The 16,883-nt window shown below is 45.1% G+C and overlaps 1 protein-coding gene across 1 annotated transcript in view; it reads right to left on the reverse strand.

The window, feature by feature from the left end:
* Window positions 1-14,734: 14,734 nt before the first annotated feature.
* The window catches only part of MBD2 (methyl-CpG binding domain protein 2), a 33,335-nt gene continuing 31,186 nt past the window's right edge, over window positions 14,735-16,883 (reverse strand). The window contains exons 5-6 of the mRNA XM_005865267.2: window positions 16,406-16,528; window positions 14,735-15,189 (exon numbers count right to left, since the gene is read on the reverse strand). Of these exons, the coding sequence (XP_005865329.1) occupies window positions 15,186-15,189; window positions 16,406-16,528 (127 nt within the window). The 3' untranslated portion in view covers window positions 14,735-15,185. The remainder of the gene's footprint in view (window positions 15,190-16,405; window positions 16,529-16,883) is intronic.

Consider the following 16,883-nt stretch of genomic DNA (forward strand, 5'->3'; position numbering starts at 1 on the left):
TAACAAAGAAACAGAATTTCCGGAGGATGAGGCCCAGAAATCAGGATTTTAAAAAGATTCCCAGGTGATGCTAATGTGCAGCCAAGGTTGAGAACCACTGATCTAAATCCATAGCTCGCACACTCTCTAAACATCATGTAAAGACTTTGTTCCCCCAGTTTACCACTTGTCCTTTGATGTTATGATGGTGGGTTATTGTTGTTGTTGTTTTACCATTTAAAAGGGGTTTCTTTTCTTTTTTTAATTTTTCAGTTAGCCAACGTGCTCTCAGCTAAAACCACCTGAATGAAGCAAAAGTTGTCAGTGCAAGTCTCGTGCCCAAGACATGTCTGTGACTAAACCAGTGGTCCGTTTCATGCCAACTGCCCTGGAGAGGTCACGGGGGTCAATGGGAGGAGCTGCGTAGCACCCAGTTCCTCCCCTGATTGTCTGGGTCTGAGCAGGGGAGACGTGGGGCTGTAATGGCCTCCCCTCCAAGACAGCTGCCCTCAAGCCCCTCTCCCCAGCAGAGAAACCATGAACATCTCCACGGAGCTCTCACCTCTAAGAGGCTGAGCCTGAGCGATGTAATCGCAGGGAGTCTCTTTAGCCCTGGGGACTGTGGGAGAAGGCCTCCTATGCCCGTCTCTACATGAGGGAATTTGTTTTCTTTTCAAAAATGAATATCTACGAGGGGCTGGGGCAGGATTTCTAAACTAGACACCTGATTTGACACCACACATTAAAAAAAAAGTCACTTAACAGCCCATGTCCGTGACTAAACCCGTTGCCCGTTTCATGAAAATTGGAGCGATGCCTTCCATGCTGCCCCGGGCACTGTTTGGCGTCTCAGGCTGTCTTTGCTACTGATAAATCTAGTCATGGACGGGGCGGTGACCTGATTTGATGGGTGACTTCGCCGAAATAATTGGATGGACAGTTTTCACAGACGAGGAGCGTGCACACCGTCTTCTGCCCATTAGGGTCTCCTTCCTGGACCCACAAAGCAGCCTAATTATTCACAATTTTCCAGTTTCCCTCTGCAACTGTCACTCACAGAGAAGGCCAAGAAGCGGAGCCAAAGAAACCCATAAATATGTAAGCACTTGTCAGAGGGACCCACCTTCAGTCTGCGGAGCCCCCACCTCCATCTCCAAGGACTCCTGACGCAGCGGGTCCTACGGCCTGTCCTCAGATACACCCCTTTCACAGGCGTGTTTTTAATGACAAAAGAGCAACAGAGCAAGCACCTGCTGTCGAATTAGAAGGCTTCATCATCACTCTACAATTTCTGATAAACTAGGAGAATGTAAATCTTCCCAAATTACAAAAAAAAGGCGATGTATGCAGTTGACCCCCTGAGCAACACACGTTTGAACCGCACAGACCCATTTGCACACAGGTCTTCTCAATAAATACGATGAGCCCTGTGTATCCGGCGTTTTTAATTCACAGATTCAATCAATCAGGGGTCAAAAACACTATTCTCACATTCGCAACCGCAGATTCCCCAACTCGGGTGGAAAATACAAACTCCGATCCACGGTTGGTTGGATCAGCGGGTGCAAAGGGCCGGTGGTAGAGTCGAAAGCTGTACACAGATTCTCGACTGTAGGTGCTGTGGCACTGACTGGTGAGAGAAAAAGCAGAGGAGGAGAGAGGAGAGGAAAGGGGGAGAAGGAAGGACACCCCCACCAGATAACAGGTCCCCCCGATGAAGCCCGAGCATGAGTTCCACCCCAGCTCTCGGAGGAGTCGGGCCAGAGCTCTGAGAGAGGCTGGTAAGGAACACCTGCAGGTTATTCTGGAAACTCAGCCAGGCCTGTTCCTCTGAGCACGTTTCCCTTGAAGCAGTTCACGGACATTGATGAATGAGCTGGCAACGCTCACCCCACACTTCCTTGAATAAAAACAATTCTGAAACGAGCTTGCATACATTTTTATATTATTTTTAGAAAGAATGTAGTGTTCGGGAAATATATTAAATTGATGACTTATTCCCAAGGGTACAGAAAGTTTCCCATTTACCCTGCTGGGTCATTACCTCGGTTTGGTCCGCCTGAACCTATCTCGACAGCCAGTAAAAATGAAGGTAATGAGGCTGCCTCGCCAACCAAAGGCTAGGAGAGTGAAGCGTTAAAGAGAGAAAGCAGCCGTCTCAGCGGGGATGCAAAATGCCGAAGCAGCGATATTTTCTCAAATATCCTAATGTGCCTTCTTTCAACAGGGGGCTGTCGTCCTTACTTTATCAACTTTGACACAAGATTTTACTTTGCATTTTTCTTTTTTTAAAATAAAACCATATATTTATTTACAATCTAATGAACTGTAAAATTCAAAATAAACCCCAAGTTATATCCATTATCTTGTGAACATACTTTTTAATTCTTTATTGTTTTAAGTATTATATATGTCTCCTTTTTCCCCCATTGACTGCATTTTTCTTTTTTAAAAAAATATGTGTTTATTGATTTTTGAGAGAGAGGAGAAGGGAGAGAAATAGAAACATCAATGATGAGAGAGAAACATCCATCAGCTGCCTCCTGCACGCTCCCTACTGGGGATTGAGCCTGTAACCCGGGCATGCGCCCTGACAGGAATTGATCCGGTGACCTCTTGGTTCATAGGTCGACACTCAATCACTGAGCCACACCAGCAGGGCTCTTTGCATTTTTCTTTATCATTCCCTGTATATGTGTGTATACTATATATTCAGGGTGGGGTAAAAATACACTGAGTGCCAGATTATTATGACTGGCCAGATTATTATGACCACCCCATCAGTACAATGAAGTGAATTAGCTATGCAAGTAATAATAATAATAATAAAACCTTGAGAGTATTTGCTTAGGAAGTTTTCAATATTCAGTGTTTTTGGAAGTGTCAATGACGTACTGATGGGGTAGTCACAATAATCTGGCCACTCAGTGTAGGTTTACAGTTGTGAGTACATGAAACACAGTTTATTCTTGTATTATTTATTAACTAGAGGCCCAGTGCACAAAAATTGTGCAGGGGGGGGTGTCCCTCAGCTTGGCCTGCACCCTCTCCTCTCCAATCTGGGACCCTTCGGGGGATGTCCAACTGCTGGTTTAGGCCAGATCCCTACAGTCGGACATCCACAGTCAGATATCCCTGCACAATCCAGGACCACTAACCACCTGCCTGCTCACTCCTAACCATTCTCCTGCCTGCCTGCTCGCTCCTAACCACTCGCCTGCCTGCATGCTCAGTGCACGACATAGCAACCGGTCATTCCAGTCATCCCAGTCATTCCACCCTAACGGTCACTTAGGCTTTTATATATATAGATGATTGTATTACTTTCCATACTGACAACTGTAAACCTACTTTTGATCCTCCCTGTATTTCTGTCCCAAGTCATATTTTTTCACCTTTCTCATTCTGTTCTAATTCCCAGGTTCCCTACTCTCCTCAAGCTTCACACTTTGCACTTGTTAGAGGTCATGTTATTCCTCTCGGTTCTGGATATTTTACCAGATGTTAACCTGATCCATTCCTCTCTAGAATTGGCATGGCCATCATGCTGTTCTTTCTGTGAATATACTAACCTAATCCACACAGATAGAAGGGAGAGGGGACGGTGGGGTCCTGCGTGGACTCTGGCACCAGGCTGCCCAAGGTCAAGCTGTGGCTCTGATGCCCACTAGTTGGGTGCCCTTGGGGGAGGTTCTCTAGGACTCGGTTTCCTCATCTACAAAATGGGGACAGTGCTATCTCTGTTGTGGGGTTAGTGTGAGTCTAAAATGAGATCATGCCTGTGTCTGGCATTATTATTTCCTATATCATGAGCTGTCCTCTGGAAGTTCTCCAGCTCATTTTTATATTCCCTGGAAATGAAAATGGAATGTAAGATGAGACACAGTCATCCTGAAAGAGTTTGAAACGTGGCACTTCCCTCTGCGTGAGCAGAAAGATGTGCCAGGAAGGCCCAATCACTGCGATCTTCTCCTGTTTCTAATGTGGCACCTTAATGTGGTCACGGGGGTGACCCTGGGTTTACTCCCCACCTGTCCTCTCTCTTTCCCATGTGTGTGCCCACGCTTAGCTTTAGAAGTGGTTGCATCTTCTAAAAGCACATCACTGGGTCAAACTGAGAGTTCTTTCCCGTGTTCACTAGCCCAGCCTGCCAATTTCTATCACCAGGGGAGATGAAGACAGACGTCAGCATTTTTTCTTTAGGGCTAACCAAAACCTGTCAGCAAAACCACCCAACGCAACAAAGAAACTAGCCCAGCTGGTGTGGCTCAGTGGTTGAGCATTGACCTATGAACCAGGAGGTCAGGGTTAAATTCCCGGTCAGTGCACATGCCCAGATTGTGGGCTCAATCCCCAGTGTGGGGCATGCACGAGGCAGCTGATCAATGATTCTCTCTCATCATTGATGTTTCTATCTCTGTCTCCCTCTCCCTTCCTCTCTGAAATCAATAAAAATATAATTTTTAAAAAAAAAAAGAAAAGAAAGGAATGAGTCTGCCATCAAAGGAAAGAAATTAAAATTGAAACTTATAATGAGGAAGATGCTACTGTAACATCAGTTCCACACTGAACTATTGCTCACCAAGTTCTGTCTGGTACGTCTGCCTCTCCACAGAGCTTCCGTTAACGGTCTCACCCCTTTCTGGCAGATATTTTGGCCAGAAAGCCCTCCTATCCACATGTGTTTAATACTAGGATAGGCAAAGAAATTCTGATGACTCAGAATGAAAGTACCTAAGAAAAGAAAAAGATCACTCAAATACTTGATAGGGAAATGTTAAAATAAATGTCAGGATCAGGTTATGATTTTGTAAGAATATCATTAATTTTTTTCAGCCCCACAAAGATTATGGTAACCAACCAAACAGCATCCCATATGACAGTGGGTTAGGACAGAGGACAGATGATGTCTCACTCACGTGTTGGATTTGGAGAGTATTCTGTATTTCTATTATTACATCCAGCACAATCTTGAGAAAAATATTAGGGTGAAGGAAGGCAACTCTTTGAAGCAAAAAAACAGAATGATTAAAAACAGAGCAATTGCTTCAGATGTGCATTGAACTTACATTGAATTTGGACTTCACTGTGCATAGAATATAAGGCTACTCTTTTGTTTGATTCTCTCAACAATAAACAAGTCTCTTAAGATGTAAGATTATTAAGTTTTGACATTAAAACAGAATGAAATAATGTCCTTCAACAGATAAATTAATAACAATGGATGAGCAAACACCCATAGCAATAAAAGAAAGAACTTTACATACACGACTCATTCTCAAATGCATTATGCTAAGTGAAGGAAGCCAGACTTACAGGTTATATACTGCATGACTCCATTCATGTGACATTCTGAAAAAGGGAAAAGAATATAGGGATGGAGAACAGGTGAGTGTTGACAAGGTTTAGGGTAAGGAAGGGGTTAACTACAAAGGGCTAGCACAAGGGGAGTGGGGAGGGTGGTGGTGATAGAAGTTTTCTGTTTCAATTATGGTGGTAGACATGGGCCTCTATCCATCTGTCAACGCTCATAGGGCTGCATAGCAAAAGTCTGAATTTAATATGATTTTTAAAATAAATATTTTTCTAAAAACTTAGAATGGTATCTAATCCTTCAGGCATGCAGGAGTACTTCTCTACCCTCCCTCCCATCCACTCCCACTCAACCTTGGAGAGTGGCATGTACTTGAAAGGCAAAAGAAAATGCTCAGATATCTCCACGTTTTGACTATGTATTTTTTTTCATTGCATGTGCTGGAACCTCAGGATGCCCCTTCCCAGATATGATGACTCTATTGTGCAAACACCTTTTCTCTGTCCTACAGCCTCACTGAGTAGTTCTAGCCCTTTTAACCAAGAAAGTTCTAATATAACATGAATAAAAGAATGGGTTAAAAAAAAAAGTCTAAAATGTTAAGTTCAAGGTAGGGAAGACCTATGACTCTGTAATTGCTGCAATAATTAAGTATTATTACCAAAGTTTAATGAGGAGCATTGCTTTTTCTTTCCAGGAGGTAAAGTGTTTGCAAGATTCCTCAGCCTGTGGCCTGGTTGTTTATTCTTACACCATTTATTTGCTGCAGATTAAGAAAAAAAATAAAGCAATTATGCCTTAATTAGCTTAGATAATTTGTGAAGAAAGAGCAGCAGAGAGATTATCTTGCTTATTTTGTTTAATGAGTGCAAATAAGATTAGCCAGGGTAGAATTGAAAAGTAAAGTTTTAATGGAATGGCACCAAATGCTCATTGCTCTTTAAGTATTTTCATTCTAGAATATCTAAATATGAATTGGGTCATCAACAGAGCTTTGCCGAAGACCCTGGTAATAACCAAGTTAGCATCTGCTACTAAAATGCTGATCACAAAGTATGTAGGAAAGAACTTGGCCTTGCCCAATGAGAGGACTGGCTATTGGCCTCTGCTTCTGGAAGGTAATCTATGCCACAGTTAAGAGGTGTCTTTTAGGGTGTGGCCTAGTCACACTACATTTTAGGGTGGGGCCAGTCACAACCATGTGACTTGAAGTGGGTGCTTTGGGTCAAGCTGTATCAGTCAACCTGGAGACACTTCACCCACATGGGCAATCAGTCAATCAACCCATCAGTCATGCCTACATAGTGAAGCCCCAGCAAAAATCTCTGGACACAGAGGCTCAGGTGAGCTTTCCTGGCTGGCAACACCCTGTGCGTATTATCACACACTGATGCTGGGAGGGCAGCGTGTCCTCACTCAACGGGAGAGGACGGTGGAGCCTTCGCATTTGGAACCCTCCCAGACTCTGCTCTTCCTTTGGCTGACGTTAGTCTGCGTCCTTTCCCTGCAATCAGCCATAGTCATGCATATAACTGAGGGTGGTCTGGGGAACCCCTGAACTTGCAGTTAGTGTCAGAAGTGGTCTTGAAGAGGACTGTGCGTTCAAACTTTGCAGCTAATGTCACGTACTAAATTGACAATCTCATCCCCAAATTGACTCTTTTGAAAAGTCCTTGCTCATGTCCTGGAGGCACGTATAACCCAGTTAGGATGAGAAATTAGACAGGGAACTCATACAACTTAAAAAAAGGAAGATAAACAATCCAATCAAAAAATGGGCAAAGGACCTAAATAGACACTTTTTGAAAGAAGACCAACAGAAGGCCAAGAGACATATGAAAACATGCCCAAAGTCACTAAGCATTTGAGAGATGCAAATCAAAACGACAATGAGGTACCATCTCACACCTGTCAGAATGGCTATCATCAACAAATCAACAAACGACAAGTGCTGGAGAAGATGCGGAGAAAAAGGAACCCTCATGCATTGCTAGTGGGAATGCAGACTGGTGCAGCCACTGTGAAGAACAGTATGGAGTTTCCTCAAAAAATTAAAAATGGAACTTGCATTTGACCCAATAATCCTACTTCTGGGAATATATCCCAAGAAATCAGAAACACCAATCAGAAAGGATATATCCACCCCTATGTTCATAGCAGCACAATTTACCAATAGCTAAGATTTGGAAACAGCCTAAGTGCCCATCAGCAGATGAGTGGATTAGAAAACTGTGGTACATCTACACAATGGAATACTATGCTGCTGTAAAAAGGAAGGAACTCTTACCATTTGCAACAGCATGGATGGAACTGGAGAGCATTATGCTAAGTGAAATAAGCTAGTCGGAATAAGATAAATATCACATGATCTCACTCATTTGTGGAATATAATGAACAACATAAAATGATGAACAAACATAGAGCCAGAGTCATAGAAGCATTGAACAGACTGTCCAATTTAAGAGGGAAGGTGGTGTGTGTGGGAGGTGGGGGGGGGACACGGTAAGAGATCAATCAAAGGACTTGTATGCATGCATATGAGCATAACCAATGGACACAGACAATAGGGGGGTGGTGAGGACATGTGCTGGGGGTGGGAGTAGCTGGGGAGAGGTCAAAGGGGGAAAAAGGAGACTTATGTAATACTTTAAACAATAAAGAATTTAAATAAATACATAAAAACATAAATACATAAATAAAACAAAACCTACCATAAAAAAAAGATGAGAAATTTGAGGAAGAGGCAATATGGAGTCATATACAATGTGCCAGGTAGAGTCATGCTACTGAGAAGGGATAGGTTGGAGGGAGGGAAGCACTGGACAGAAAAGAAATGTAATGCTCTTGGGCTTAAAGAAAATCTAGGACTTGAACTGATTGTGAGAAAAAGAACCTAACTCTACAGAGAAACCAGTAAAAATGACAGCCCCAAGCCAGGGGGCCAACAGGGGGGTGGGGACCTATTACACAAAAGACTAGTTAGCAGTTTGAAGCAGGTATTGTGGTTGACGCCCAATAGTCATATCACTTCCATATGATTAATATAAGCCATTTGGTATAATCCCAACCCCCTTTCTTAGCCAGTAGTTTAGGAGTAGCCATGGTACCAATTCTAGCCAATGAGATGTGAGGGAAAATGTTTGGGGAGGGAGGGTTGTAAAAAGCAGGCAAAGGAAGAAACAGTCTATCTTTTTCCTCTGGCCATTGTCACGTGCTGACATGTCCCCTGGAACCGTCTTGCTGCTGAGAAGAGGATGGAGGGAATACCGGGAGGGAGGCCAGAGGACTGCACGGAAGCAGGCCGGGCCCTGAGGGTCTGTGGGGATCTGTCCTCCCCGGGCTTGCCTTGCATATGCATTTACTGTAACCCTCCTCATTTCTTAAACCATTTGAGACTGATTTTTCTGTAATCTGTAGCAAACAATGTGGCAAACAGAATTGCCCCTCAAAGCCCTAGCTGGTTTGGCTCAGTGGATAGAGCGTCGGCCTGTGGACTGAAGGGTCCCGGGTTCGATTCTGGTCAAGGGCACATGCCTGGGTTGCGGGCTCGATCCCCAAAGTGGGGCGTGCGGAAGGCAGATAATCAGTGATTCTCTCTCATCATTGATGTTTCTATTTCTCTCTCGGCCCATGGACTGAAGGGTCCCAGGTTCAATTCCGGTCAAGGGCATGTACCTTGATTGTGGGCACATCCCCAGTAGGGGGTGTGCAGGAGGCAGCTGATCGATGTTTCTCTCTCATCGATGTTTCTAACTCTCTATCCCTCTCCATTCCTCTCTGTAAAAAATCAATAAAATATATATATTTTTTAAAAGAAAGCATATCCTGGCTTCTCTGTATTAGATTATTTGATCTAATCAAATGAGCTCTTAAAAACAGAGATCTTCTCCTGGGGCCAGAGACATGAAGCAGAGATCAGAGAGTAATGCTGTGTTTGACCCCAGGGTTGTGTGCGTTCAGTGTTAGGTGACTAACTCACCCTCCTCACAGCAGCCTGATAAACCACAATCATCGTTTTAAAGAGTATTAGGCATAGCACCAAGGTTGGGGTTTTCTCATGTATAACATTATCTGAGTGACGCTGCATTCTGGGGAAGACAGAGGAGGCACAGAGAAAGGAAGGTTTTATGAGGAGGCATTCACTCCTATCATAAAGAGCACATTCTGCCGTGTTGCTGTTTGCCTTCTTTCCCTTAAGTTTCTATTTGCACACAACTGGTTGTTGTTGGGGACAAGGCCCTTTAGTGTAAATCATGCTGTGATCAGCAAGGCACTGGGACAGCTGGCCATGGCCTCCCCAGCACACACAGCCCTTGCTTTGGCTCTCTCTCTGTCGGAGCAATATCTGTCCACTCAGCAAAATTCAGGATAGCTCTCCCAAGAGCAGGTTCCAATCCCAAAGAAATCACCGGTGTTGTTGTTTTAAGGAAAGGGGTTGCTTCCATTTATGAAGGATGTTGCCATGTACCACTGTGATGTATTTTCCCCATTTAAGAACTGTACGGAAGCCATGGACACCACCCCCAGAGCAGGGCACATCGTTACAAAACTTGGCCAATGATGGCAAGTTGGCAGACTCCTTGACTTCAGGGATCCATGAACTTCAGATGGGGAGTCCTGCCCTGGAGTAGTGGTCTCAAAACTATTTAAGTAATTAGCCCTTTCAAACACAGAAGCATGTGTCCCAAACCTATGGATACTTATCTATAATAAAAGTGTAATATGCTAATTAGACCGGACAGTCGAACGACCTTCCAGACGAAGTCGGGGCTGCGAGGGCCGAGCCCCTTGCATGAATTTCGTGCATGGGCCTCTAGTAAATTATATATATGGACTGCTCTCCTAATGTAGTACGTGCTTAATAAAACACTCAAAAATTAAAATCTGTCAAGGACAAGATGAAAACAAATATTAAAAGGTCAAATATCCCCCCCCCCCAATGAATGCTCGCACACATGCCCTAGATGCACGCACCCCACTTTGAAGCCTTTCCCCAGGGTCTGGGTCCGGACAAGATGAAACAAATATTAAAAGGTCAAATATCCCCCCCCCCAATGAATGCTCGCACACATGCCCTAGATGCACGCACCCCACTTTGAAGCCTTTCCCCAGGGTCTGGGTCCAGTGGCATCTCGCCAGACTTCTCACCGGGTCAGGTTCATGAATGGTTAAACGAAGAAATGGGAAAGAGGAAAATGGAGAGAGATGGAAAAGCGGCAAGTCCTATAGTAGGAAGAAAAATGCTAACCCCCCTAGATAAAAATAACTCCCAGCATTGTGAGGCTAGGAAGCTGCACCTGTCCCACCTCTAATAAAAGATGAACAACCCTAGTGACGAGTTCTCAGCAGAAGAGGCCCCTGCAAAAGCTTTGACTATTCCACATAAAAGAACCAGATTTCCGATAAAGAATCACTCTGCCCTATATAAGCCATGGTCACACTGCACGTTATAAACCAAGCTGTGATGTTCTGTCACAGAAGGGCAGCGTGAGACCTGAGTGGGGAAGAGGTTTGGAAAGTTGCATGTTCTAGAAGCAGAAGGCCTCTCCATTCAAATCCCTCTCTCTTCCTCAGCTCGAGAAGTCAGTTAGCCTGCCTGGTTCTTAGAGCCCTCAACCCTTAAATGGGAGTAATAACATGTGCATATTACATGGCCTAGTCATAGATTAAAACTCAAACATGACATTGATAGAGGTGAAGGTGCTCTGCAAATTATAAAACGCTTTGTAAATGATAGGAAATAAACACCTTTGTCCTCCGGCCATAAAAACAAAAGCCAAATAATTCACAAAGCAACTTATTAGTACATGTGCCCCTCCAGAAAAATCAGTGTGTAGCTTCCAGTTTTAAAGTCCACCCCAGGCCCTTCGAGGGGTCCAGACTGACAGCCCACTGCTCCAGTTCCCAACTCCTCAGCCATTCCCGGCTAACCCTGCTGTAAGTGACCGATGTACATGCCCCACCTGGGGACCTGGCAGAGGCCATTCAAGTGTACGTTGTCTAGGCGACACATCTGCATCCGGAAGTGAAGGCAGCAGGGTGAGGGAGCGATGGCCGTCCTGTGGGGGCCTGGAGGTTATGGCCTCACGGGGCCTGGTGTGGCCTGCACCTGATCCCATGGAGAAGCCTTCAGGCCTTCTGTTCACTAGAAATGCCCCCAGAAGGGCTGAGCAAGCATCTCAGTAGCCCATCAAAGCAGTGTCACCGGAGAAGCCCCGAGAGCTTTGGGACCCTACATCCCAGTCTGGTTCCCCTTGTGTCTGGGAAACCCAGGCCAGAGATGTCCTTCCCGGGTTAAGTCATTGAAGATGACTTACACAAACGTTTTTAAAGCTTCAAAATTTATTGCTGTACATTTTCGCATAGCATTTACTATGGAAATACTAATAGTGCAAATATTTATTTTGGACTTTGTAGCATTTGAGAGGTCACAAAGCTTTTTAATCTTTTGTAATCATTTATGAAGATCTATATTAGTCAACTTATTTTTAGAATTCAAAACAAGTAATGTTATATTCAAAGAGAGTACATAATGCTTTTTAGGTCTCCTCTCGAGAACAAACGAAGCCACCACGGGCACTCCTTTCCTTGAGGGCACGCACATCTTGCAACATTTTTCCAACTGCAAGACTCTTTGTTCAATCACAAACCCAATCAACAAGTATTTACTGACGAACTGTTATGTGCCAGGCACTGTGCTAGGCTCTGGGGACATTAGGATGAAAAGATGCAATCTCTGCTGTCACGGTGCTTACAATCTCAAAGTAGAAGCAGACATGCAAAAAAATGTATAATACAATACAGTAAAGTGCTTCCCTGGAGGTATTTACAAAGTGCAGTGGGAACTTGGAAGAGGGAAAAAGATCATCTGCCCGGAGAAATCAGGGACAGCTTCACAGAGGAGGTAGCCACTGAGCTGAGACGGGACCAATGGTCGGGAATTTGCCATGTAGACAGGCGGGCAGACAGAATGACAGGTGCCAAGACACAGAGGCCCAAGGGGCACTTGGAAGGAGCAGGTCATGCAGTTTTTCTTGAGCCGAAGGTGTGATGGGGAGAGTGCAGGAGGAGCGAGGCAAGTGGGCAGGGGTCAGATCATGAAGAGCCTGTTGATCAGTCTTCCATTTATTCAACAAAGGCCATCGAGTGAGTGCTTACTGTGTGCCAGGCTAGGCTACGCGCTGGGGTTAGAACAGGGACAAGACAGGCACAGCCTTGCTCTTGTGGAGCTTACATTCTAGCAGAGAGATAGGTAAGAAGCCAACAAATAAACCAAACCCAGATTTAGACAATTTCATCGAAGGAAATAAACGGAGTGCTGAGGCAGAAAATAAGTATTGCGAGGGCTGGGGTGTTGAGAGGATAAGGGTTGTCTTGGAAGTGACAAAAATGACACCTGAGGGACCACACTAATGTGTTCGCATGGCAGTACTCACTGTGCACCAGGCACTGTGCCCAACACCCACTAAACAGGATCCCATGCAGCCCTCACCATGACTCTGAGGTAGGTATTATTATTCCTGTGTCACCGACGAGGAACACGCTCAAGATTAAGTAACCTGACAAGTCACACACATGGCAAACCAGGGTTCAAACACAGGTTCTCTCACTTCGAAGTGCTCACTCTGAAAAATTATTCTAAACTATATATACAGCTAAGTGAGGGATTTTGAGATGGGAAATGATATTGTCACATTTGCTTTAAGGACCATTTCTGATGGCTCTAAGGAGGAGAAAAAGGAAGGGTGGGGAGGGAAGGGGGACAGGTAAAAAATAAAAATAAAAAAGTTTTTTAAAGGAATGCACTGAAAGCCCAGAGGAGAGGCAAGGTTGCATGAAGGCAGTGGCCACAGGGATGGAGACGAGATGCAAACGTGAGAAGTGCGGTTGGTTATCAGTTCTAACAGGATGATGGGATGCTGGAGGCAAGGGGGGAGTGGCGCCTGGATCCTTTCTGGCTCTGCCTTGGCAACTGGACCAGATGATCTGCCTTAGCGTGGGTTAGGGAATGCAAGACGGTGACAGTTGTGAGGATGAGACAAGGAGTTTGATTTTGGTTGTGTCATCCTGTGGGGATCCTGGGAACACCTGAACTTATGATCTGGTCCCCAGTTGGACACCATGCAATGGCTTTCACACCTGCTCTCCACCTGAGCAAAGTCTAGAAGAACGAAAAAGTTTTGTACATGTGCACATTGCGGTGTTGCTTTTACAAAAGCTGTTTATGAAAACACATATACCTTGGTTGGATTGCTTTGTAAAAAGAACGTACGTTCACCAAGATCAAAGTACCCAAACCTGATCGCAATTAAGAACCATGGACTTGGGAGAGGCTAAGAAAAGCCTTTGGGCGTCATTCTAACTAGTCCGACCAGTTCTCTGACACCCCATGGGGAGTGTCGGCCAGGGCAGCCCCTCTGCCAAGTCTCCCAGCGTTTGCATGTGTCCCTGCTCATCCACCAGCAGGGCTGCTCCAGGACCTTGGTGCCGGCGGCCCAGAGATCAACGCTGAATATAAATCAGGAATTCCAAGAAAAGCTTCTTATGGAATTTGGCATAAGGTCCAGAGAGACAGCAGCCCAAGCCTAGCCAGTACGTGTTATTGACTTTTTCTCTTCCTTCCCTTCCTCGGGAACGGAAGGGTACTGCAGGTCGTGGCAACAGCTGCACAAGTGACACTTAATGGAAGTGGTCACATCCTTGACCACATCATTTCTGGGTCTAATTTCAAAAGAACTCAGAGTTAAGGAGTACATAAACCCGTCCAAAGAAAGACATTATTTTTGCTCTACTTCTCCAAATGTGCTTAAGTTTGCTTATAACCACAGCCTCCTTTCTCTAGCATCAGACTAACTTGTTTTGATTTGTAAAATTCAATAACAAATGCCGATTTTAGTAATTAAATATATCAAGGAATTTAAGTGGCAATGAAGTTACACTTATGAGTCTGAACAGGGAAAAAAAAAACTGTTAGTACTCGGGAGGCCGGGTATTGACTAGTAGAGTATGGCAATCTGGCCCATGAAGCAACCCTGCCTAGAAGCAAAGCTGCCTCTCTCGGCCGAGGGTCTGACCTGCACCGTTCACTTAGTCAGCTGGTGGACACTGGAACATGCAAAACGATCTAGAAAGAACACCACACGTGGGCTTCCAGTCACACCGAAGGGCACTGTGTACGGATTCCTTTTCCAGGGAAGAAAACGACTTATTTTCACAGAACAAACAAAAGCACTCATCAGAGGCAAGGGGGAAAAGGACACACGCTGGATGAAGCTTGAGAATTCTGGTGAACACACAGTCCTCACGATGCCTGTTGCAAATGTGTTACTGCCTCCCTCCCAGCTCCATTTCACACCTAAGGCCCGGGGATCACAGCTGAATGGAAGCCGGGAAGGCCCAGGACAGGTGGGTGTGTTCGGTAACAGAAAGAATCCCAATCGGTCTGTGAATATAATCATTTATTTGTCTTTACAGTGATGATGGAAGAATGTACAGATGTCCTCTTTCAATAAAGTATAAAAATCTGCTTATATACAGTGAAGTCACAATAATCTTTCATTGGGAAATTTATTTGGTACTCATTCGTATTCAAACTGGGGGCAGACAGATAGTTCTCGTAAGTGCTACATTTCCAGTAGATTGCACCTGGCATCCAAAGCTCAGCTTCATCCTGCTTGATATTACAAAAGACTAATTTTAAGTCCTAGGACTCAAAATAAACATCATTTTTTTGAATAATAGATATATACATCAAAAATACATCTAAAAATGCATTGGTTAGTGCTATTAAAAAGCTATGTGCTCGGGTACATTTGTTTTCTTACAGGCAAAACCCAGTGGAAACGTTTTGGTTCAATTCTAGGAATTTGCTCTTGGGGAACGTCAGCCAAAGTTACCTGAAAGGAAAACAGAAAACCAGTCAGTCAATGGTTTCGCAGGTGCGGTCAGCAAAACTTAGGATAGTAATTAGAGGCTAAATTTCACTGAGCACCACATTTTTAAAGCCTCGATTAGCATTTAGTTGTAACGTGTTGTACATAAAAAGTGCTCAACACATCCCCTCATCTTTCAGGCTCAAAGAAATGTCACTTCCTCAGGGAGGCCTGTGACCCTCACATGGCGTTAGGCCCCCGCCATCAGCTCTCACAGGACCTTTGTTTTTCCTCTGACAGCACATAACACGCTGGTAATCGCATCGTTATGTGAGCGTTCATGTAAGATGACTGCACTGTAGGCTCTGTGAGCATAGGAGCTGTACGGCTGCGTCCCTCACTGTGTCCCCAGGACCTGGCACTGAACAAGGGTGACCGCAGGACGAGGTGCACATCCCCAGACTGAAGGGTTCAAAGCCAATTTCAGGGCCACAACTCTGGGACTCACTCTACTCGTTCCCTCCCTCCCGCCCCTCTCTTTCTCCCCCTCCTCAGTGTTGGCTTCAAAGGACACAAATCAATAATCAGCTATGAGTGGTGGAAAGTAAGCCAAGGCCTGCGGAATGAAGCAGGAGAGACATTGGGGAAGCAAGCAGAGAAGCACGCTGAGACCTGACTGTAATCATTTAAAGAGAACATATACCCAATGGAACAAAGTCCATGAAACTGCTATGTGAGATGAGGATAGGATCAAAATCTGTACTTTTAAAGGGAAGTTATTTATAATTTGAAATGTCCTCGTTCTCCCTGCATCGAATCTATGCTAAACAAAATCTAGAAAAAGGGCGGGATTTTGCCTACTTTGCAGCCATAATTTTAAAGGGGAGACAGTGACCCCAGAAAGCTATGTGCGGCGATGACAGCCACCTCCACCTCCTGTGGCCATGTCTCCCTCCCTGGCAGAGTCTCTAAGGGACTGTGCAGGCTTCTCCCTTCATTAATGAAGGAGGCGAGGTCCCTGGCCAGCGCTGCAGGGCTGTGCCTGCCCCACACAATGAGAACGAAAGGCTGCGAGTACTGAAGTGGTCCTTAACCCCAGGGAGGGGCCCACAAGAGCACAACCCAGGCGAAGGTGGAGCCTTTTCATTCCCGTGAGGCAGGTGACGGAAGGAAAGCAAGAGAACATCTCAAGGCCAAGCCTCCCTCTCTCAGGTGTGAGTCCACCTGCCCACATTCTTACGCTTCATCTCCACTGTCCATTTCAATGTCCATCTCTTCTGTGTCAGCAGCTCGGGACAAGATGTCGGCCATCAGGGCTTCCTCCAATTTCTTCCGCACTTGTTGTACTCGCTCTTCCTGTTTCCTTTCGAACAACAGAATCAGAAGGCATGTGTCAGTGGGCAAGCAATGGGAATAGGGAGCTGCTATCATGAATGTTCCTGGGAAAAACACTGCAAACGTTGCTTCTATAGTCACAAAATCACACCGCCCGGGCGGTGAGCCGGTAGCCCTCACCTCACAGAGAACTCTGGGAGGAGTGGATCTGTTTCAGTGGCCTTTTCTTCCACTTCCAGAATTTCAACTACGTGAAGATTTGGGGTTATTCCTATGAAGCGTAATTAGAAATATCTTGGGAGCAGGGACAGAATAGGAAGCAACATGGAAAATACAAAAGAAAAAGAGACTTGTTTGATGAAGCGCTGAGAAAGTGGAAGGGC

The sequence above is a fragment of the Myotis brandtii genome, unplaced genomic scaffold, assembly GCF_000412655.1.
Source record: "Myotis brandtii unplaced genomic scaffold, ASM41265v1 scaffold200, whole genome shotgun sequence".
Taxonomy (NCBI): domain Eukaryota; kingdom Metazoa; phylum Chordata; class Mammalia; order Chiroptera; family Vespertilionidae; genus Myotis; species Myotis brandtii.